The following is a 25,319-nucleotide window of genomic DNA, read 5'->3' as shown; positions in this document are numbered from 1 at the left end:
TCTTATCTCACGCCCTTGACAGTAAACCCAGAATCAACATTGTCAAAACTGCACTCCTGACAACAAGAATAAGAAAAGACAATTGAAACAAAAATCCTACACTCTCATGGGTTTTATATGAACCCTTTATTGAGCTTTAAAATAATCTTACTGTATACTTACTTGCATGGTAACACTAATAACAAAATTGTTGTACCAAAAATAATTACCTAATAATTACTGGCTGTAATTTCTATGTAACATGTATGATGGACGTTGCATAGAATACATCAATGTACGGTATTAAACATCTTTACATAACCTAAACATCATACAAATCATGTAAAATGTTTAATACAGTATATTAATGAATGATTGAAAACAGTTATAAAGATGTGTAGTTATTTTCTTGTATTTTCACAATGCATTACCTAGTTAGTTATGTTGTAAACCAAAAACCTTTTTTATTTTTTGGGGAACAGAAACTAGATTTCATTCTGATTTCCACACTCCCTGTGGACAGAGTCACATGAAGTTCAAGGGTCGTCAATATGAAATAAGAAATAAGAAAATGAAATATCAAATATATTTATCAGTAGGATAATCTGTTAATATAACAAAACATTTTCATCATGGCTGCTTTCTCAGAAGATACCTTATGCTAATTCTTTATCCAAAGATTTCAACTGAAATGAAGGGAGCTTCAAGCCATGCATTCTCGAATATATACACTACAGTTTTGGATATGGAATTAGCATTATGGATTTAGGACCATTACGTTACTGTCTAAAAGTTGCATGGAACAACATTCATGCAATGCCTGTCTGATTACTTTATTTATTTTACAGTACCAAGAAGCCTTGCGATAAGTTTCCTCATGCGGTCAATAACCCAGTCTTTCTATCAGATTCTGAAGCTGCCGAGGGAAAGATCATGTTACTGACCTGGTAAATTCCCGCCAAGAAAAATACCCAGCAGCAGTATCTTACCTTATAAGATTCTCTTCTAGAACTTTCAGTGACGATGACGGAAATATTTAGCAGTTTTGTAGTTTGAATTTTTTTGTTTGTTTCCCAAACCAGACACGAGAGTAAATGGTTTGTTAAGGTGTGCTTACTCTGAATTAGATAACTATTGAAAACAAACTGGGAACAATGAGTCACATTTCGTGTTCTTGTAAAAATATATAAAACTCTGTTATTGTGCTGTTCAAACGTTGAGGGAAACAAACAGAAAGTGTAAAAAAAATTCCTGATTCATGTTTTTTTTTTAAATAATTTTTTTAATGTATCCTATTGTATTAATCATGGTTTTCCATTCAGAACTTTGTACCAAGTTCTCGGAATAAAACTGCCACTGAAACAGGCAGTGGTTTTCCTATAGATTCATGACTGTTAACATTTGTCATGCTAAAATTACCCCTCCCTTCGATCTGGTCCTCAAGGGACAATATTCATAGATTTTACAAGAAACTTGTTCCCCCTATGAAAACTAGTGACCATGATGTTAAAACGGGGCCCCTTAGATTTGATCCAAACTTTCATAGAAAATGGGTTCCCCTTTGTAAAGCAAAATACTGTCCCCTGGCCTTCAGATGAGAAGTAAAACCAAGGTCCTATTGTAAGTGACTCTGCAGCAGTTGTTGATGCATAGTTCACCGTCCAGTCTCTATAAGTTACTTGGGATAAAAGTGTCTGCTAAATGATTAATTAATAAAATTGTATGCAAATGAGAATAATTACAATTAGGGATGCAGATTTCCTGTGTACTTTACTCTTTTACATAATTGAAATTTACAGTAACTATAAAGCTGGTCATGGGTTCCTTGCATACAGGAGTGAAGTGGTTGGACATTTCTAAACACTTGCATACGCAATCATTCTTCTGTTTTGAAGCTGCTAAGACATGTGGATGGTGAAGCTGTAAGGTTAAAAACACTTGCAAAATCAAAGAAACACACGTAAATCCACGTACACACTCACCCACGCACACAAGTTAAATACTGAGATAATGTGTTTGGTTATTTCCTCTCTGATAAGAACAAAGAGCTGTGGAATTTGATAAACCAGGTGTTTCCCCACAAATATCTCTCAGGAGAAAGGGTTTAATTGTACACCCCCTTTAGTTTCTTTCCATTTCTTTACAGTAATATCTACCTGAACTGCCTCTGAATGGAAAAAAATACCTTTTTCGACACAAATACAAGTATAACTATATATAGTGTATATATATATATATATATATATATATATATATATATATATATATATATATACACCTTTACTAAAAAGCCATGTCCAGAAATGTTGGGTAAACTATTATATATAAACAACAACAACATTTACACTCCAGAGAAACAATAAGCAGATGCAGTGGGACTATAGGGTTATAACTAACATGATAATTCTGTAACAAGTGGCTTTACACCTCATAGATTGACAGACTATGCCAATTTAAGAATTACTCCAAAAGAAAGATTTTTTGGAGTAAAGAACATTCGAAATGTTACAACTTAACAAAAAAAAAAAAAAAAAAAAAACTTTTCATAACTGTATTTACTTACTTGGTTGGTTCTTGTTTTGTAAAATTAACAGAGTTTGTTTATCTTCTTTCAAAGAAGAGAGGAGTAATATCAAGCATTTTTTATTTACCCGTTCAAAAAGTAGCTAAAACCCCCTGTATAAATATAAATCAAACAGGAAACAAAATGGAAGGGAGGTGAGACAAAGGAGAACAAGAGCAAGAGAGACTACAGATACTTGGCTAAAGCTTTTTTAGACAAACTTGTCATACTATTTTTTTTTTTGGCAGCCACAGGATGGTGACTTACTGTTCTATGAAGACAGTCTTTCACCATAAGAAACAGGGTCCACATTAACTTATATAATTGAGAAGACTCCAGTATGCCCTAAGAGATGACTATATTAACTTACATTAGTGAAAACACTCCTAATTATCTTTCAGTGGTTTAATTTAGGGTTAAACACACTTTCTTTTTCCTACACTGTACTTGTTATATAAACAGAATATTCAATAAACGTGCGTGGAGTGCTATGTTTATTTCATTCATGAAGATTGTCTTAAATGACCCACTCTTCTCATTTGTGGAATAACTATTTATCAGTGCTATAAGTAACAGGGTCAACTGCATATATAAACGTATATGAGACAGTTGTGTACCAGTACTGGAGACCTGCTTACATGAACATATTCACTTTTATCATTGCAGTTCAAATGCAGTCTACTGTAATTACTGTACATATGGTAGGTATTTAGGCCCAGATATAATGTGTTTTTACTGATGTCACATTTTACAATAAGCTGCCTGGTTCGTCGGAAATGTCTATGTGATTATCAATAATTAGTGTGTCATCAAAAGATATGTTTACATTTTAAGAATGCTACCAGAAACCAGTGTATTAGTAACACTTTATAGAATCATTAAAGTATGCTTTGTGGGAAGAAAAAAAAAAGGTTTTGTGGTCAAAATACAAGTGACTCACAAAACTGTACCTTTTGTAGACATGATTGAAGAGGTGTCGAGACAGGACTGCTCCTTCACCCCCTTCAGGGTAGAGATATGCAGGCAAGCTCACTGTGGGAGTTGGCCTTTATCACTTCATATTGTTCAAAAAATATATATCTTAAAAATCCTGTTATCAGATAAAGCAGCAGGCCAGCCCATGTGATCACAGCAATCTGGATAATCTCATAAAGACTGCAGTCTGCAGACAGTCTGCACTGATATGTGGGTGACGAAACCTTTTCAAAATGTCCCAAGTCCTCCCTCTAATTGACCTGAATTACTAATTCTGTATTTGTAATTTACTAAACTATTCAAGTTTCGCTGATGTGTATATATAAAATCGATAAACTGAAAACTCATTTCATAATTAGTTACAATGTTTTGACCTCCTCCCTTTAGATAGCATGTTATAAATAGTTAGGTAGACTGATGTTTATTATTATTATGTTTATTATGTTTATTATTAATCAAATGGTGAGTATTCAGTTTATCAATACTTCTTCATGAAGTAAGATTGATAAGTATACTTTTGAATTCTGTTTCTCCTTGGAGCTGTTTGCTGTTTTTGAATTCTCTGTTCTCTCTCTCTCTCTCTCTCTCTCTCTCTCTCTCTCTCTCTCTCTCTCTCTCTCTCTCTCTCTCTCTCTCTCTCTCTCTCTCTCTCTCTCTCTCTCTCTCTCTCTATATATATATATATACAGTATATATAGTAAATATGGACTGGAGAGGAGGGCTATAGTGGAAAATTTTCCACTATGAGCTAAGTCTGCTGTACATATTTAATATATGAATCAGTCAAGAAAATAAGTGAGGCAAGGTTGGATAGTGAATATGACTTTATATATGTTGTTTAAATACAGCTGATACAGCATAAGCAAATAAATAAACAACATAAATAAATAACAGAAAGTGTTTTGGAAGTTCATACCACATAGTTATCAAAGTTTTTTTGGCGTGCAGCTCTGTCTCCATCGGGCTTGCTGACTGCTGCGTAACCATTCATTTTCTGTTAAGTCACAAAATCGACATTCAGCCATTTTCTCCTGTTGTGAAGAGTGCTGGGGAGAAGGGCGTTCCTTTGAAAAGGGGCGGTGATGTGAACCAATCATATGACAGATGGAGACTATTGCCCGGTGGTGTAAGGATGTCAGGGCAATAGTTCAATCTATTTTTGCTCCTATGATGAGGTTTTGACCAATCAAAGGCCAGAATTTCCAACCACTGAATCATAACATTAAAAAGTTATAAGAATTCTTACAAAAACAATAGTTTAAATATCACAGCATTCTGGATGTATATATACCCAAATAAGTGCAAGGAAGGAAATGTCACAGGTCTGATAGCAATCATGTGGCTTCACTACATACTGTACTGGTAGATTTGTTCTCTACGTAGGGAACTTTCAAATCCTCTTTTGATAAGAAAAGGTTATGTTACCTAATATGGAATAGGTTGTTTATCAATTTCTATACAATGATAGCTCTTTGGAAAATATTTGGTTGATGATATTTTCTGTTATATGCTATTCATGAAATGAGACTACAACATTCCTGTAACGGATAATGTAGCCATCCGGTGTGTTTGCCCCTGTCTGTGTCTCTGTAGTCCCAGCCTGTGTGTGGTGCCTTTTGTGTCTCCCCTGTAATCGTTTGCTGGTTGTCTGTCCTTATTGGCCTACCAAAAATCAAACAAAAAATAAAAAGAGAGTCTGTGTCAACTGCAGAGGACATAAAGTGTATACAGAAAGTCACAAACACAAAATAAAACTTATGTCCGGCTGGGCATTCACCTTCACAGACCAAAACAAAATTACACAGCACACAGTAACACTCTCAAACAACTGCTTTTCTCCCCTTATATCCCATGTGGCTGGAGCCTAATTAATCATCAATTATTCAATTAAGGCTCCAGCCACATTCTCACATGTATTTGGCAGGGATAGGAATTAACCCCATCCCTGCCAACCACCACCAACACACAAACAAAACACTATTTACAAGCAGGACTCTTACCTGCCACACTACCATAAAATAGTTTTATGAATCAGCTGCATTGTATGCAAATGAGAAAGAAAGGGTACTGCCACAGACACAATGCTGAAACTAAAATTCCAGTAAAGCCTCTTTATGAATTAGAAAAAATCACAACTTGCCAGTAACAACCCCTACCACATCACAAAATAAGTGATACATAAAATAAAGTGTTACCAATCAGACTACTTTGACTGCACGTCACTTGGTTAGTATTTGTTGTTGTGATGGTAAAGTTTTTACTCAATTTGTACTAAAAAAAAAGAAAACTTCTTTAGTCTTTTCCTGTAAGCATCCTCATACAATTGATGAGAAGCTGACATTATTAACTGTCTCAGTGTAGACAGCATTAAAGATAATTCTAGGTAAGGAGGCTGCACAGAATAATCCTTTGTAAAGCAAAGACTAAATGAAGACATGTCAGATGCTAGCAGTTTGTAGCTGATTGAACAGCTTTGCTCTCCAAATTGATTCTGAACAAAAGTATGCATTTTTATTGGTAATGCAACCTTAGTGTGTTAATACTCCTGCATTTGAGTGATACAGTGAGTACGTTGTATTACATGTGGTTGAACTTTCACTTAAAACTAAAGGCAGTAGAATTAGGTTCGGTCTGCATCAGTTTTCCAACAGCAGTAAAACAGTTTGTGCAACCATAGAGACACGTTGTAAGCAGGCTTTTTTATTAGCGCTTCAGTAAGTGTTTTGTACATTTTCAGTTTTACTCCCAAAGTGGTATAATGGTTGTTTCAAAATACATCCGTTTATATGCTCTCTGATTAAACAGCAAGACTTTTGGTGTAATTAATGCTAGTAGGCCTCTCGCTGTTGACCCATACAGTACCTGGTGGCAGTGGGTGCAAAAAGCTTTTCAAATGGGAAAAAGACAACTAAAAAATGTAACATTTACCAAAAAAGCACTTCATATGTTTCAGTAGCTGTGAATTTGGTTTGCCCCCACACATTTTGGACACATTTCGCGATGGATTTGGAACAAGTGGTGGGCCTGCTTATACACTACTGGGAAACTTTGGTATGTCAACACAAAAGAAAATGTTACCAACGTTGTTCATTCTACCAATGGCAACCTCCATTATTGTATCATTGTACCATTAACACTTTGTACAGAACCATAGCACTACCAATGGGGGCGTTTCCATGTATGTTCTAATTTTACTTTATGGCCCTATACATTTCAGATTCATTTTTTGCCACAAACCTGATCCTCTTGATCTCCCCCATTGACAATCACTGGCATGGAATTACACATTAACTTGGACTGTAGCAGAACATTTATAAACTAGCTCAGGCAAAGGTCCAGTCTTTCAAGACACAGATAAAGTGACCGACAGGGAGTGGAGACGGGCTGTGGGGCTCTGGTACTTGCAAAGAAAGAAACCAAATAATAAGTGAAGCAGGGAAAGTATCAAGGAGAGCGACAGAAGGAAGACAAGAAGAAAAGGAATATACTTGATATAGTTTTTTTAAAAAACATTAAAACACAATGTATTGGCGTGTGATACTATTGAATGTGCTGAGCGGGTTTATCATCTGCTCTGCGGACATTAACAGGGAAAAAGCAGAGAGACTAATGGGAGAGACACCCCTAATAGATGGGTAAGTTATCATTCAAATCACGTCTATTCCCAATGCTGATTTTTTTTGTAATTAATATTTCATTGATTTTGTTATTTTATAGTTGCATGCAGAAATTAACAACATCCAAAAACAGAAAGGATATACTAAATAAAATAAACACAGAGCAAGTTGAACAAAAAGAATGGTCCTCTAAATATGGGTACATTTGAAAGAAGACTTGTAATTCACAGCACCTCTTAAACCCTACATTTGTAGAATATTATGCCAATTTGAAAAGAAGATACTAAGGAACCTACATGCCTTAAATGATACATGACTTGAAACTTGAAAAATTAAACTTGAGCATTAAGTTATTGTTATCTCCAACTTTCTGAAATGAATAAAACAGTATTATAATGCAAGCAACAACTTACTCTAGGATTACATTTTAATGAATGGAATATCAAAATGTACGAGTCTTAGTTTTGTTATAGCCAGTTTTTAGAAAGCCACTATAAGGGAAGTGGCACCATAATTAAAATGAATTTCTAGGGTTAGTTACAGGAAGGATCATTAAATTAGTTGAATTCTGTTCAAATGATTTGTTAACATTTATATGAGCCCAGGGAATACTGTATTTAGCAGCAATAGTGATGGTGAAATGCTGGTCGTTGTACTCTGCAACGTAGTTTCCTCAGCTTTCCTGTTTATTTACTGTTTTATCTTTAGACACAACAACCTTCCTTGGCAGATGAGGCTGCTCTTTAACAATGAGCTGGATCAAATCCTGGCTTACTCGCTGACTCACTGTGTGTCCTTGAGCAAGTCACTTAACCTCCTTGTGCTCCGTCTTTCGGGTGAGACGTAGTTGTAAGTGACTCTGCAGCTGATGCATAGTTCACACACCCTAGTCTCTGTAAGTCGCCTTGGATAAAGGCATCTGCTAAATAAACAAATGTTTACATCTGAATTCTACTGTAATCACAAAGTTGTTACTATTATTATTATGTATTTCTTAGCAGAGGCCCTTATCCAGGGCAACTTACAATTGTTATAAGATATCTCATTATTTTTTACTTACAATTACCCATTTATACCTTTGGGTTTTTACTGGCGCAATCTAGGTAAAGTACCTTGCTCAAGGGTACAGCAGCAGTGTCCCCCACCTGGGATTGAACCCACGGCCCTTCGGTCAAGAGTCCAGAGCCCTAACCACTACTCCACACTGCTGCCCATACTATATAATTACATTGTAATTGATGGAAATTACATTTTATTTACCCCTGCATTTCTACCCAATTCAAAATGCCCAATTCAAACTTTGCCTGTCTAATGCACACTTTCTGATCAGGTATGAACCAACACATACAGTCTAGTAATCCATTTCAGTACAGTAGTCACGCAGATAAGTCTAAATTAACAAACTACTGGACAGTTAAAACAAATAACTATGTCTATCTATAATAGATATTTGACTAACAGACTGAAAATGGTGAGGTATTTCAAGCCATTTCACAACTGGGACTTGTTCACAACTAACACTCCTTTCAGCGCTACTTAATTTCAACATAATTAATTAAGAATGCCAGACACTTTTCAAAAAACTCATCTGAAAGCCATGATTCTGTAAAAGCTACAAAGTCTGACAGTTCACTCAGTAACAAAATAGAATCTTAAAACAAAGCATTTCAGAATTCCAAGGCTGGCTCTCTGGAGTGTATCACAATGCAGCAAGTTTCTTTAAAATGTATTGCTATTGTATTACTAGTTAAAGAAAGACAGGGATAATTTTCAGTTACGTCCTTTGTTTTATAGCATACCCTATTTGGGTTAACATGGAAAAATAGCTAATTCAATCCTAGCCAATGACTCACTGTGTGTGACCGAGTAAGTCACTTGTGCTCCGTGCTTCACATGAGACATAAAACCGAGGTCCTATTGGAAGCAGCAGTTGTTGATGCATAGTTCAACCCCTAGACTCTGTAAGTCACTGGATAAAAGCATCTGCTAAATGACTAAATAAATCCTTAATAAGTAATTTAGCAGACAATTTTATCCAAATCGACTTACAGAGTTTAGGGGGTGAACTTTGCATCAACAACTGCTGCAGAGTCACTTACAATAAGATCTCACCCGAAGGATGGAGGACATGGAGGTTAAGTGACTTGCTCAGGGTCACACACAGTTAGCCCCGGGGACCTCCTGGTATCAGTCTTATTGGTTATGCGACCATTGTGAGCTATTTTTCCATGTCAGGCATCACAGGGTGTGCTGTATTTAATATGTTTAATTTCTGCGTGGGATCGCGTCTGTTTATAGGAACTAAAGGGATGAAGCGGATAGGAATGCTGAGAGATCTGCATACAACAGAGTCGTTGAAGTTCGTATTGAATGTCATTGACTAGGTAAAAAAAACGATGCATTTACAGTGTGTATGATTGACTTGGTTTCCTCTAAGCCACCATAGCTATACTGGAACCACCAAAGCTATACATTGTAATACTTGTGACAGCATCCACATTTCAATTCAATCCATTGCTTCTCCTTGCTTATATTTAAGGTGCGGGACTAAATGAATACCACTACGCCTTTTGAAGTTCCCATTCCCTATGCTGATGTGGTGAACCCATGCAGGACCATGTATGGCTATCCGCCCCAGGACAATGCAGGGAGCATGATCTCTTTGGAACTACGTCTCCCTGTACTCACACTGCTGTTGCATGGCACCATACTTTGGCTCTTTTAACTCCTCTGCAGTTGTCTATTTCAGAACAGGAATCTGTTTTCCATAAGTGAAAGCATTACAAAGTGTAGTAATATATGGTAAACTATAGAAAATGCTTAGAATTAGCAGGGTAAATTACAAAAGGACAGTGAAAATGTAGCATGTTTGGTCCTTATTTAGGCTAATCCTTTTTAAGGATTGATAACTGTGGCTTTAAAATCAATTTTCTTACCTCTTGTTATAATTGGCCACAAAATAACAGGTATCCTTCGTGCCACGCTGAAGATCTTTATTAAAATAAATTGTGTACGCATAACACTTCCTCTAGTGTAATGTCATTTCTACAGCCTGGCTGAAAGACCTCGCTTTGGTAGAGCAGTGAGACTGATGCAGGAAGTGTTCCAGGAAGAGCAGCCCAAGCTTCACAAATCTATATAGTTTTATTAACAAAAGTAATAATAAAGATTGGGGGATTAGTCATTATTTTGACAATGTAAATAAGGCTAAATGGATTTTACAGCTCTAGTTATCACTCTAGCAGCACAGGTTTGAAGCATCCACTGCTGAAGACAGGGCTGGTTTTAGTGATATTAATCTACGTTTGCAGTATTAAACAAGGAAGGGTTTGTATCTTTTGGGAATTCCTGCCAAGACACTAATCAGTTAAAATTGGTTAAGCAATGTAATTTCTCATTTTCCAGGATGGCCTTGATGCAAATTGCTGATGTAATTTATTATCCTAATTCTGGGCTTTCTATGCACCCTAGATCACAATAAATGTACAAACCCAAACTATAATAGGATTCCACTAAGCAGACAGTTTATTTAGTTACCTATGAACTGAAATAAAAATTCTGCCTCGGCTTGTTTTTCCAAAGGTTATTCATTTTATATATACTCATTTGTACTTTACAAAATGATTTAAGATATACGTTTAATATACAAATAACCTTCTTTTCTTGAACATTGTATGCGTTTGATTAAATAAACACTTTGCTTTAAAGTATAAGCTATGCTGGAAAGTAATATGATAGTAGAGATAAACACTATACTTTTAGTATAAATTTGTTTTCAAATGTTTTTTTTTACCATGTCTATAGTATTGGTTTTTATATGATTGCTTAAAACTGTCCTCACTCCTTTGTAAACTCAGTATATGACTATTAATAAAGTCTAGCCCTTCAATAAGTTCAGAGAAGTAGTTCATTGAAAAGCTAGCAAACATAAACCATTTTATGTATTGTTTAACCAGTAGGTCTAGCATGGTATCTTGGTAGAAGCCAGTCTAATCCTGTTCTGTGTCTCTTGTCTCTGTGTCACATGCCCACTCTGAGGCGGATTGTGTTATACTTTCATTTATGGACCTGTCAATCAAACATTTCAATTAAAAGACTGTTCATTACAGATATCTCCAGATGGCAAGCTGGCCTTTGTAAAAAACACATATAACTATATGGGATAAACACAGTGAACTGCAAATGCACTGTGTTTAAAATAAGGGATAAAGGCCTAGATTTTTCGCTGGCACTTGTTAACGTATTTCAGTAATATATTTTGAAGTGTACGTATACAATATGTGTTTATTTTCACCTTTGTATTGTAAAATATATATATATATATATATATATATATATATATATATATATATATATATATATATATATAAAGTTGAGGAAATTGTATGTGTGTGTGTGTGTGTGTGTGTGTGTGTGTCTGTATATATATATATATATATATATATATATATATATATATATATATATATATACTGTACACTGTATATGGTCAGACAAGATCAAGGCTAAATGAAAGTAGTGACAATGCCAATAGAGCTCCACAGCAGCAGGTCAGCTACACAACTTCAAATCCACCCCTATGAAAGTCCAGTGCAGTATATTGTATTAAAGTGTAGCATACCCATGTAGAAAAGCATTGTAAAAACATAAACCACACACAAGCTAGTCAAAGCCTGGTTAACTATGTTAAAAGCCATCGCATAGTCCAAACACAGGAAAGGCATGGTAATTGCAGTGCACATTTACCATGGTAAACTTTGACATATTTTAAAGTCTGAATTAAATCCCACTCATAGCGATAGCCTACGTTTTGTGATTGGTTTAGATTATTCGTTTTTTAACAAAAGTACAAAGATACAGAAATACAAAAAAAAAAAGTTTGCGCTTGAACTGTGTTTGCATTGAACTATCCTGCTTTGCAGAGCTAAGTTGCACAGCCTGCAACCATTCTTCCCGCGCGCAGGAGCGCTTGCCCTGCTACAGACACTCTTCCCCTATACTGGGCTAGTATTGATGCAACCTTGCACCAGCGCTGACCTCTACCAAGCGTGTGAAAAGGCATCTGGGGATCATTACGTGCACCTGACCTGTACTGTGCAGTAGGGGGTGGGACAAAGTCAGTGCTGCATTGCTTTGATTTAGGTTGCTAAAATCTAGTTCAGCATTTAAGGTAAAATAGTAGAAATGGACGACAAAGCATAATGAGTATATTTCGGTGATTGATCGTGTCAAGATATTTCCCAAAGAAACTGTACACATGCAGATGGAGGTAATTGTTTTGCACATCTTAGTTATTGTGTCTGGAGAAAATATGATCGATCGCTATTGCTTCAGAATCACACATTAAACAAAAGGCTACTACAGAGGCTGCTGAACAGAACGTGAATTAGCAGCACTGTCTAGCACAGCCACCTCGCGGTAAATTTACTGCGGTTTAAGTAGACCCCTAGTTATACTGTACGGATAACTGAAATAAAAACAATTACAACACTATGATCACCATATCCAAACAGACAAGCTCAACAAGTGGCAATGTCCCTCTCACGTGACTATTGCATAAACTTGCTAATACTAATGTTACAGCACCTCCGTGTGGTCAGGACCGAGAAATGATTTGCTTTTAAAGGTGCAGAGTCTTTGAGTTCTTATAAATAAGTAGTACTACACAACCAGAGCATTACATTGAAAATATGTTTTTTATAACAACAACACTGCTCATGCAGGACATAGTGACTTGATACTCTTCCAAAAGCTCGTAACAATTCAGGAAGTAAACAAATGTTTCCGTTAAGTTACTGCTTGCTAAATTTTGCACTTTGGTTTGCACAACGTTTTTTTTAAAAATTATTATTATATGAGTTTGGTTGAAAGTGCACCAGCTATGCACTTATCCATATTTGAATGCTGAATATTAATGCAATATTTGTGGCCGCGTTGCAGTAAGCTTACTTACTTCACTGAATCGATAGGGGGCACTACCGTAAGATTTCAGCTAGAAAATCCAGACACCAATCTTGATTACGAACGCAGTTTGTGTCCACCAGCAGAGTTGTGAGGTCATTCAGGAAGCAGAAGGGTGTCCGAAGTGACGTCAGCCAGGAGCGCCACTGAGATGGACGGAACTTGTCAGCCCTGAGTCCTGATGCGATCTAATATTTATTCAATTAAATTATAAACAAACGAAAAACAAGGGCGGAATGAGATGGGGAGGAGGTAAGTGAAAAACAGAGTCACGTTTAAAAAAATGGATTCGCTGTGGGGTTAAGTCATGGTCTGCCACCGATTGGCTTGCTTGGCCTTTTACCAGCACAGTCTTGTTGGAAAAACGAAAAGTTTATTTTAGTAGCGATTGTTAAACTAAAAACATTCACAGATTTTCTGGCACTCTAAGATACGCAAAAAGAGGAAAAGGGATAATCGGATATTATTATTAATTTTACGTATTTTTATGGAAGTAAGACATCAGTAGTCTTTTGGTTTATTTTTGTATTCATGTTAAACAAAACCCAGGAGTTTATTTGGTTTGAAATAGTAAACAAAAGCAACCACTCGTCTACCGCATTTACTTACATTGTCAAACTAGTCAGATCCATTGTTGGCCTCCTCAGCCTTCCTTTGTGTTGCTTTCCTAAATATTTTGGTTGTAACAATTCCCTGTAGTAACAAACCTATGCCCAGGTTAGACTAAAGTATATAGTGTTCTGTCCGCCAGTGGTCCAAGTACTCGTTATACTGGGTCAGCATTGCTTCCTTTATAGTTTAGCGTACTCGCTAGGCTGGGATGTATCACTCGCTCTGCAGATGCTGGTGTATTTAATTACTTGAGTGATATCCATATACTGTATATTGTAATTTGGTGATGCACAAAGAGGAATTACTTACAGCCACGGTTGTTTTATGTGAACCTGGAATGGTGGGGAAAGTAAACATAGTTGCCAACATTTGGAAACTGTTCAGGGCGGCGCTCTTCCCCACAGGGCTTACGCATCATACACATGGGAGAGGTCATACGTAAAAAACACTATCATATAATAACAAACGTATCCCCTCAACTCAACACCACACGACCAGCATGACAGTAAACTTAGACACAATGAAGCGTTCTTACCTTTGTATACTAGTAAGTTAGTGACCAGCAGATGATTTTCACTAACTCTACTGTGCAGCATAAATGATTTTTTTTCTATGTGTAAATATCAGTACTTTATTCCTATGCATCGGGACGCGGGACATTTTCAAGGTAATCGGGACTGTTGGCATTTGAGTAAATAGATCAGTTGAAACAGCAACCTAGGGGGTCTGTTCAGTTAAGAAAACACTGGCCGATCTTAGTAGTGTATTCGCTATTTAAATCGTCGTAATAGGCCCCTCCCTGGTTCTTAACAGGCTTTTAAAGACAAAGGCACACCAAAGAGATGTCAGTTTGCATGGGCGCTATTTTATAAACCTACACCAGACATTTCCAACCTTATTATTTATTTATTTGTTTGTTTGTTTGTTTGTTTGTTTGTTTGTTTATTTATTTCTCAGTAGACGCCCTTACCCAGGGCGACTTACAGTTGTAAACAAAATAAAATACATATCAAGAATTACAGTACAATTAAGAGCAAGATACAAAATATAGTGACTTCAGTCCAAATAAGAGCAAATACAAAACACATTACGATTTGATATCAGGGCAGTTCAAGAGCAGGTAACAGTGTTGATAGTTACATCAGGGTTAGATACTAGTGCAAGTGAAATACAAGATACAACAGATTGGGTTAAGTGCAGGATTAAATACAGTAAAATAGGGAGCAGATAAGTGCAAGTTAAAGTGCATTAAGGCAGAGTGCTATATTGTCCAGAAGGGAAGAGTTGAGTTTTACAGGCGTTGTCTGAAGAGGTGTGTCTTGAGGCGCCGGAAGGTGGTCAGGGACTGGGCAGTCTTGACATCCGTAGGTAGGTCGTTCCACCACTGTGGGTTGAGGGTGGAGAAGGAGCGGGCTGGAGGCAGGGGAGTGTAGAGGAGGTACAGCCAGTCTTCTAGTGCAGGCGGAGCGGAGAGGTCGGGTGAGGTGTAGGGAGAGATGAGGGTCTGGAGGTAACTGGGTGCAGTCTGGTCAAGGCATTGGTAGGTGAGTACAAGAGTCTTGAACTGGATGCGAGCGGTGCTCAGGAGCAGGGAGATCAAGGAGAATTAGGACAGAGGAGAGAGAGGCAGCACAGGCAGAGTTTAGCAAGTTAGTGACAGATAGGAGAGCAGTTTCAGTGCAGTGAGCAGAGCGGAAACCAGATTGGAAAGGGTCAAGCAGAGTGGGGAGGGTTGAGGAGGGAGGAGAAGAAGGTAGAGAATAGTTTCCGGGGGTTGTTAGTGGAGGATTATTTAATAGATTGGAAATAGGAACGTTTAGCAGAGGAGAGAGTAGAAGAGAAGGAGGAGAGGAGGGAGCAATAGACATCTAGGGCAGCAAGGAGTTTGGTTCTCTTCCATTTCTTTTCAGCAGAGCGCAGTTCAGTTCTTGCCGAGCGGAGCACAGAGGAGAGCCAGGGTTGGGGAGGGGAGGGGCGGGCAGGTCGGGAGGTTAGGGGACAGAAGAAGTTGAGGGAGGAGGTGAGGGATGAGAAGAGGGTGGAGGAAGCAGAGGAAGCAGAGTCTACAGAGAGTTGGGAGGAGTCGATAAGGGGGAGGTGAGAAGGAGCAGTGGAGGCAAGGACAGAGGGGGAGAGAGAGCACCTACCCCCACTGTCACAGGAGGTGACAGTGGGGGTAGGTGGAGTAGGGAGAGAGCAGGGGCGCTGGAATTAGGGGTGCTGGTGGTGAGGCAGCACCCCCTGGCTTTGCATGGCTTCTATCATACGCAGGGGTTACAATTTTGTTCAATGGCTTTTAGCACCCCCACTTTAAAAATGGTTCCAGTGCCATTGGGAGAGAGGGGAGAGACAAAGAGATGAAATAGTGATCAGAGAGGTCCTGAGGGGTGACAGAGATGGTGGAGGGGCAGCAGACCCAGGAGAAGGTGAGGTCCAGTTGACGGCCAGCTTTGTGGGTAGGAGGGGATGGAGAGAGAGAGAGAGAGAGATGAGTGAAGGAGAGGAAGGAATCCGGCAGTGTGTGGGGTTGGAGAGATGGATATTGAAATCACCTAACAGGACAGTTGGGGTAGACAGAGAGGGGAGGGAGGAGAGGAGATAATCGAGTTCATCAAGAAAGTGAGTGAGAGGTCCAGGGGGACGGTACAGTATAATTAGCAGGAGTTGACAGGGAGAGGTTAGTTGGACAGCATGAAATTCAAAGGTATTAACAGAAAGTGAGGAGAGGTCAGAGGGGATAGGCGGGAGAGAGGAGAAGACTAGTCCCACCTACCTGTCCAGTGAGACACAGAGTATGGGACAGGATGTGGAGAGAGGACAGGGCAGCACAAGTTACAGTGTTATCAGGAGAGAGAGAGACAGGTTTCAGTGAGAGCAAGGGAATCGAGAGGAGATGGGAGGAAAAGGCAAGATAAATCAGTTTTGTTAGCAGAAGAGTGACAGTTCCAGAGGGCACCAGAGAGAGTGTGGGAGGGGGGGAGAGGCAGAGGGGTGAGGTTAGAGGGGTTAGGGGAGCAGGAGCAGAGAGAAGACAGAGGACAGGAGTGAGAGGACAGAATAACAGGGATGTGAAAAACAGTCATAGTAGGACAGATGAGACAGATAGGTACAGTACTAGTGGGAGCAGGAGTGGTGGGGGGAGGGTACAGATCTGTCTAGTAGTTGGCATCTTCCAGAGCGCTGCTAGGTTTTCTTCAACAGCCTCTCCTCGCACCCTCACTTTGCAAGGGAACTGGTTAACAGCTGCTAAACTGCTTAAGACAATACTTAAGCGATACAATAGTTTCAATACACTTCAATGGGATCACACAAGTACAAAAGCTATGTGGAAACCAATCAAATTGCAAATCAATCTATATTCAATTTAACCATACTCACCTATTACTAATCACAACAGTCGATCACCCAATTAAAACACCACCTTACTAATGTTACTTAAATATAGCTAATGTTAAGAGTTGGAGTGAGGCCTCTAGTAGTCAATGGGATATATTTGCAAAAGCAAGGTTCTCGCTCTACTTGTCCTTGCTCGACCTGCCACAGCTCAGATTGGCCTTGGACTTGTGGCCCTTAGACTGGTTGGCGGTTAGAACGGCTGGCGTTTTAAGACACCGATTGCTAGTTTATACTATCCTGTAGGCCTGGAGCCAATTACTTTACATCTTTTAGGTATGTCCATTTCCATAATCATTCAATCTGCTACCTTACACTGAGCAGAGCATATCTATAAACAGACTTCCATTTTAATCAGAATTTACTGAGTGCATTTAAAAAGAAAAAAAAAAAAAAAGATGACAGAGGAAACACATTCAGCAATAGATTTGAACACTATTGTGATTTTCAGATTAGTTAAGTGTAAAAACCATGTGATGTACAGGGATTGTTAAGGTAAATTATGCACATTTTGTATTTTAGCCTCATGGTGTACATTTGCTCATTGTAGTAGATTAAGATTCCTTAGACAGTTTTTATGCAGGATCATTTTATTGTTATATTATGCAACTATGTCCTGGCTAAAATCCAACAGAATATGGCTTTGGTCTCCAAATAGCACTCAGCACTCAGTTGACTGTCCACATTGCAAAACCAGAGAACGATTTGTCTTGACTGGCATGTGGGGAAGCACATTGACACAGCTTCTATCCAGCAGTGTGGAGAAATATAAAAAAGTATCTAGGTTTAACATCAACTAAAAACAATTAGATTTGTTGCTGAATTCAGCAGTTTTGAAGGAAATTGGTTCCAGTAAGGGCCACTAAGTGGCAGTGTTTGAAAAAAAAAAAAAAAAAAAAAACAAAGAAAAAAATAAGAAAAAAAAACACGTTAGTGCCAACACATTGGCTGAGGGTTCATGTAGACAAAATCTAAAAAAACGTTAGTTACCGAGGGTTTATTACAAAGTTCTTAACTGTTTAATATCCTGTAGGATTCTGTGTTATTCTCTGTTATTTTTGGTTGGATCATTATTTGACATAACTGTTCCTGTGAAAACTGCATCCAAAAATGCCAGTTGTGGGGAAGCATATCAGCGTTACGCTGTACACTGAAGCCCATAGGGGAGGCCTGTGCAACACTGATAAGCTTCCTCCCTTCCCCATAGTCTTTCATTAAAAAAACAAATCTTGGAATAGCATTAAGCATGGCAAAAATGATCTAAGCATAAACAATTGAAAGACATACAGGACAGGTAAGAAATTACATTTTAGGTAAATGTATGCAAAATAATAGGTTGGCTTTAAAATTGAATTCTAGTTTTTACACAGATTGGTCACCAGAATTATTTTTTTTTGCCTGTGTCCCCAACAATAGGTGAGGCAAGGCCTGTCAGCAGGAGGTTCTCAGAGCTGTGTTGCGTGTCCTTACCCCCCCTGCTGACACACACTGCTCCCTCCGCATTCCAGTGAGAGAGAGGTAAAGAGAGAACCCCCACAAGACACCCCCTTCAGCGAAACCATGAAGCCTGCCCATGAACGCAACCAGGAGAGCCTCCCCCCAAAGAAGCGGGACTTACCACTGAACAGCAGCGGAGGGGGGGACGAGTCGACGTCCACTCGCAGTTCGGGCTCGACGGGGAGCGATGCCCCTGGCAGTGGCGTGGCTGGGGAATGGATGCGAGTCCAGACGGGACTGCAGTACAGCGTGGAGATCTCTGAAAGCATGGCCGTGCCCATAGACCAGTACGGCATGCTCTACAAAGTCGCCCTCCCCTCAGGCACCTACTCTCCAAACAGCCTGCACCAGGTCTTGAACATGGGCCACCTTTCTCCTGCCTACAGCATGCCCTCTCCCCTCCTGCAGCACCCAGGAATCCCCTACCCCCCAATGGGCTATGCCCAGATTCCCCACTCCTCCCTGCAGTTTGTAGGCGCCCCCTATACTGTCCCGTATGCTGTGCCTCCTGGCTTTGTTGTTCCCAGCTCCTTAATCTCGCCCCAGGCTGCTATACCCCAACAGCATCATGTTTCCCATCTGGTTCCCTACCCTTCAGTTATCCAGGAGGGAGTCATTACCCCTCCCCCACAGTCCTCAGCCCAGGCTTTCACCAAAGTGGCCACAGCAGCAGGCCTTTCTGTGGTCCTATCCTCCGATCATGCCACACAGCAGCAGCATATTGGAGCAGTTGCGGGGCGCACTGCGAATGAAATCAGCCCCAGAGGAGTGCCAGTCTACTACCACCACACCAGCTGTAGGGCTCCCCCTACTGCCGTGGCAGCTCCTGTTTACAGGGACGTTTTGAGCCATCATGACCAGGGGCTGGTGGCTGCTTCCCAGCATGAGAGGGGGAAGGTGGTGAACGGAGGCGAGGAGGAGCAAGGGGGCAGAGAGCTGCTGCAGGAATTGCTGTACTCCGGCAGAAACATGCAAGTGCTCCACGTTGTGGCCAGCACAGCCGGGGGAGAGGGCTTTGTGGACGGGCAGCACGCCACTCAGCGGCAACCCCCCCACGAAGAGAGGCCATCCCCCAGCCACAGGAGCACCCCTGACACTGACCTGGAGGTAGGGCTGCGATTCAGTTATTTATGTGTTTAATTCATTGGCACCAAACAGTAATCCTAGGTTCAGCTTTCTCATAGAAAAATTCTAATTAAAAAAATTAAATAAAATCACTAGATCAGACAAATGTTTCAGCTAATTATTATTATTATTATTATTATTATTATGATTATTATTATTATTATTATTATTAATATTATTATTATTATTATTTTTTTCTTAGCAGACGCCCTTATCCAGGGCGACTTACAATTGTTGCAAGATATCACATTATTTTTACATACAATTACCCATTTATACAGTTGGGTTTTTACTGGAGCAATCTAGGTAAAGTACCTTGCTCAAGGGTACAGCAGCAGTGTCCCCCACCTGGGATTGAACCCACGACCCTCCGGTCAAGAGTCCAGAGCCCTAACCACTACTTCACACTGCTGAAAAGTAATGCTATTTTTTAACCTTATGTTTGTGATGGATACAGGCAAATTGTTCACTGACTTTTTTGTTCCCATATCCAGGTGCAGCAGGTGGTGGGGCGCCTGGCTTTTCCAAATCAGAACGTCCTGGGAAATCGTAAAGAAGCCTCCTTCGGCCCCCTGAACCTGTCACAGGGCTCCCATCGGAGCAGAGAGATCCTGCCCGCAGCCCAGGGTCGAAGTGCTGTCAGAGAGGAGACTGTGTTGCCAGGCAGGACTGCGTTCGGAGGGCATGCTGCTGTTCAAGGCGACCCAAGAATACAACAGCAGCAGCAGCAGCCACACCACCAGCTACCGCCACAGCACCACGCTGTGATCCTGGCAAACGGGCAGCCTGTGTTGGTGCCTCTGGAGCAGAACCAGCAATTCCAGCAGCAGCAATATCCTGGGCTACTAAACAACATAACCACAACCACCACAGCAGCGGCAGTCGCAAAGGCCTCCGAACCTCCGGCCAGAACATGCACCCCAGAGAGGGTGGTGGCAGCAGTGGATGTTGCAGCCCAGCAGCAGGGGCAGCCAGTATCGGTCCAGGCGCCCGTTGTCCCTCAACCTTCCCACTTCATGAAGGGAGCCATCATCCAGTTAGCCAATGGGGAGCTGAAGCGAGTGGAGGACCTGCAGACGCAAGACTTTGTGCGCAGCGCCGAGATGAGCGGCGGTCTCAAGATTGACTCCAGCATGGTGGTGGACATCCGCAAGAGCCAGCAGCGGCCTGGTTTGGTGGCCCTCCAGTTCACAGTCGGGGAGCAGCAGAACAAAGTGGCCATTGATGTCCCCCCCGAGCACCCCTTCTTTGTTTTCGGCCAGGGCTGGTCATCCTGCAGTCCCGACCGGACGGTCCAACTATATGGGCTGTCCTGCCACCGATTACAAGCAGGGGATGTCTGTATCTCGCTCACCTTGCAGCAGCAACAGCAAGCACAAACAAGGACACCCACAGTTACTAATGTCAATAGTGCTGGTATCTCCCAGCCCATGGGACCCCCAGCCTCCCAGCAATTGAGGGCCCCCAGCCAGTTCAGAGCAGACAGGACTCACAGGGAGCGAGAGGATGAAGAGGAAGCAATGCAGGTCAGGGGAGCGGGATCAGGGGAGACAGCACTCCAGACGGTTAGGACTTTTGCAAACCAGCCCAGAGGTCAGACCAGTTATTATTTGCACACAGAGAGCCATCCCCAGGCAGGAGGGGAGCAGTCGCACACAACAAGTGCGGCTCAGCGGCGTTGGTCAGCGCCCGGTTTCCAAAAATACGAGACCAGGAGCGAGGAATCAGCCCAGCCTTCCTCCTCATCCTCTGGCTGCTCCAGGCCTTCCTTCATCCCTCAGGAGGTCAAGTTGTCCATCGAGGGGCGGTCCAACGCGGGGAAGTAGCAGCAGCAAGAGATTGTTGTGAGAGAGTGAGTGAGTGTGAGAGAGAGAGAGAGTGTGGCCTCAGAATGCTTGAGAATTTGCACACAAGAAGACGACAGCCTCCCCGCCTTCACTTATCCCCTCTAACTCCAAGATTCCTTGTCTTAGTCCTCGGGTCATTCAAAGTCCTGTTTTTGATTCAACCAGTTCCTGTTAACTTTTAGTTTTATATGTAATATGTTTCCTTACAAAGGCCAGTATGGAACAGACACATTCAGGATATGGGAAGTACTTCATATTGATTTTGAACTAAAATACATAATTTCTGAAACTTTAGCAGTGGCCGCCTTCATGATGCACATACAGTAATTCCCACAGACAATTAATGTAGCTCCTGGTTGAAACAGAAACACTTGGATTATAATAGTGTTTTCCCCAGCACTGAATTTAGCAACCAACTCACAGTCTTATGAACCTTGGGATTCCAAACCTATATGGTGGCTGTGATTAAAAATAAGAGGTGAGCAAGAGTTCAGGAAAACGGGTGTGCTTTTAAAAGGGTATGGGTTTTATACAATTTTAGTAATTTTTGGTATGACCAATTCTCCCCACATCCATTATACCCCCTCATAGATTTCTGACACTTCATTGCCTATGTAGACACCTTCTGAAAGCAATATGACTCGGGAGCCAATACAGGCCCCGACAGAGCTGGCTTTATCCCATACCTCCTCCTCTGCATTGTATACTGGGTGTATCTGCTGTAGAATTTTTAACTGGGATCATTCTCAGTTCAATTCCAAACCCTCTTCATAAAGTTTGGGAACTTGCTGAATTCTCAGCAGTGTTTGTGAATGGATATTGAACTTACCTGCCAGTATTGTTTGGTTTGTGCATTGCTGTTTGGTACCATGGGCACTGACTTAATCCATTTGGGTAAGGCTGAGACGCTGCATTTACAAAATTCCAGATCCTAGCCAGGAAATGGCCGTTGTCGTGTCACAATTCATAAAAGTAGCACTTCCTCCGTGCCATGACAACCCATTTTAGGAATGCTTGACTCTTGACTGTTCCGTCATTAAAAAGCTAAGTAAATGAAGCGATATAAGAGTGTGTAAGCTATGCATCTTCTGGCCTGCTTGTGCTTTATGAATACAGCCCTACGTGTCAAGCATTTAAACATTGGGAGCAAAAAAGCAGAAATGTCTTTCAGCACTGGTTCAGTAGCAATAGTTAGAAGGAATAATCTGCCTTGTTTACTAAGCTTTTGATCCTTTTTTTATTATTATTATTATTTGAGGATAAATGTGGTGCATTGGAGCATAATCTTAGTAAATCCAGCCAACTAATTTAAAAATAATAAAAATATATTTTTTAAATAAAGGCACATATAAAGTATATTATTATTATATATCATGTTTGTTGCTGTTTTTACCCCTCCACTCCTATATGTTACCACTTCACGAGTAGGAAAAGGCTGATTTGCCAAAGTGAAGAATAAACCTTGATGGTGGTTTGCTCGGTAGTACTGTTTTGCAGTAAAGGTGAAGAAAAAACCTTGGTCTGTCACTGTTAGCATTTCAATAAAACCACAGGGACCCTTGCAATAGCATGCAGATTTTTCAAAACAAATGAATAATGAGATGAATCCTCTTGAACTAATAATGGCTTTTATTCATGTAAACAGATGAATGTAAACAGATTTCTGAATTTCTGTAAACAGATTTCTTGAATTTGTATTATGCGTTGTTTTAGGTGTGGTCCATGGTCTGCTCTTTCTTTAAAAGTAGTACCTTTTCCTGAATAGATCAGTTATTCATATTCCGCCCTTCTTCAGATCAGTTAGCCACACACATCCTTGTGGATACATCAATAATAGCAATGAAATACAAATCTTTAATAAAAATCTAGCATTTTTTGTAATAGCTATATAAAGAAAAAAAGTCTTTAGATATTTATTTCTTGAACTTAACTGACTTGTGTACTTGATGCTGTTTACAAATTTACAAATAATGTATTTTTATGTCATTTTATATTAAAGCAGGAATAAAAAAAAAAATAATCAAGTAAAAAGTGCAATTAGACTGGGGTACTTCCCAGTCCTGCCATTCCAACAGAAATTGTCCAGTATCGGTGGTAATTTAATTAAGAGGCCATTCAATGTATTTATGTTTTAATTTCACTTGTTCCTGACGTAAGTCTGCTTTTAACTTTTCATTTTCGCCTATATCTAAACCTGTTTTCATAAAACATTAGCCAATTACCATTCTGAACTGTAATGGTAAGACACTTTTCTTTCCAGCAGGCAGCAGAAAATTAGGGTGTTTTGTCGTATGAAGGTTTGGTCAGTTGGCAGTTGTGTCATTTTTTTAAAATCGTATCTTTAAATGAATTATCCACATGGGCCCTGGATCGTTCATAAATATCCAGATTATTGTTTTTTATTTATTGTATGTGACAGTCTTTGGCATTCCAGGCATCTCCCTGAATAGGTTGCAGTTAATGTAAAATGTGGCGCCTAGAACATACCAGCTCCAAAGCCACATGTGAGATGTTTCCAATTATAAAGTCTCATAATAGCGCTGCATTTATGAAGCTGTCTGAAATTGTGATGCTGTCTGTTTGAGTTCTGGCCTATGCTTTCAAGACCAACCAACGAAGGTCACTTGGTAATTTAAAAAAAATTAAAACTGCTGAGCCAGTTGATATTTTGAATTAGAGTTCTGGTAACATTACCTCTTTGTCTATATTTTTATTTGAAATACTAATTATTTATACACAGACTATAAGAACATGAAAGAAAAGGTAGCAGATCTTCCTTTGGAGGTAAATGTATTTTAAATACCTGTTGTTGTTGTCTTATGCATTTCAGAAAGTTGGACGTTGAGGAGTAATTATTTATTTAAGGTTCTGTAAATGACACTATAAAAGTGTAATATGGTGGAGAAAGTTAGGTTAGGTTCCTTATTACTGTCAGAAGCACACCTAAAGTATTCTGTATCTGTCTATGTATACTTACAGATATCATATTATATTGTGCTTAATTCTGAGTTATTTTTACAATCGGTGTACAGTCAGTCATTCAGTACCCATGTGACCATTGCATGCCCATAAATAAGGTGTTGGTGTGCATGTGTTAGGGGCACCATTATCCCCATCCAATTTAAGTTATATAAATGTACAAATATATTACACACGTACCATGATTATTACATTCCCCAAGAAGTGTTTTATAAGATGGTTGTTGCGTGCTTGTTTATCACATTGTCTTTGTTATTGCTTGCATCATAAAAAAAAGTATGTTACTTTCTTATGTAAAACATAAGTGCGATTATTTGTTTAAAAGAATCAAATTATTGCCAATAGTGACAAATTCAGTGCTTGTTTCATTCATAGCTCTCATCATCGTCTCCACCGTTGAAAATCATTATTATTAAGCACACTCCTGCAGCCCACCCTTCTCTAAGCAGGATCAGTGAGAATTGTAAACAAATAGGGGCTGAATTAGGTTCAACATCCCAATCGCATCCCCCAGATAAAAAGAAAAAAAAGAACATTTTAAATGCGATTTGTGCCACTTTTTTGTGTGATGTGAAATAAAACTGTTAAACATAACTAGTAAAAAAAGCACGCCTTTGAGTCCTTAAATTATCTCTATGAGTTGTTTACAACTATTTGTTATTAGATTCACAGTTTTTTGCACTTAAACAAAATTATGAAGCTAATTGCATTTTGTTGTAAATACCTTGATGAATCCTGCCCTATGTGTTTTGTCCAACTGATCTAAATAAA

At 39.7% G+C, this 25,319-nt stretch overlaps 2 protein-coding genes across 5 annotated transcripts in view; one reads left to right on the top strand and one right to left on the bottom strand.

Annotated features, from left to right (window-relative positions):
- Positions 1–14,448, bottom strand: part of LOC117424510 (sulfotransferase 2B1-like) — a 19,568-nt gene extending 5,120 nt beyond the window's left edge. The window contains exon 1 of one of the 4 annotated variants that reach the window (XM_058992686.1): positions 14,243–14,448. Coding sequence is in view for 1 of the 4 variants with exons in the window: in XM_034040896.3 (XP_033896787.1) it covers positions 13,705–13,727 (23 nt within the window). In the remaining 3 variants the exon portion in view is untranslated. Of the gene's footprint in view, positions 1–13,087; positions 13,171–13,704; positions 13,877–14,242 lie in introns of those variants that run through there. The other 3 variants (XM_034040896.3, XM_058992685.1, XM_058992687.1) reach the window with 3 other exon arrangements.
- Positions 13,153–25,319, top strand: LOC117424509 (ataxin-1-like). Its single transcript, XM_058992683.1, has 3 exons — positions 13,153–13,347; positions 18,517–19,704; positions 20,217–25,319. The coding sequence occupies exons 2-3, from the start codon at positions 18,661–18,663 to the stop codon at positions 21,546–21,548; spliced, it is 2,376 nt and encodes a 791-aa protein (XP_058848666.1). The 5' UTR covers positions 13,153–13,347; positions 18,517–18,660; the 3' UTR covers positions 21,549–25,319.

This window comes from Acipenser ruthenus, chromosome 19 (assembly GCF_902713425.1).
Source record: "Acipenser ruthenus chromosome 19, fAciRut3.2 maternal haplotype, whole genome shotgun sequence".
Classification (NCBI taxonomy): domain Eukaryota; kingdom Metazoa; phylum Chordata; class Actinopteri; order Acipenseriformes; family Acipenseridae; genus Acipenser; species Acipenser ruthenus.
The sequence above is the reverse complement of the archived record's forward strand: the minus strand, read 5'-3'. Positions and strand labels throughout refer to the sequence as shown.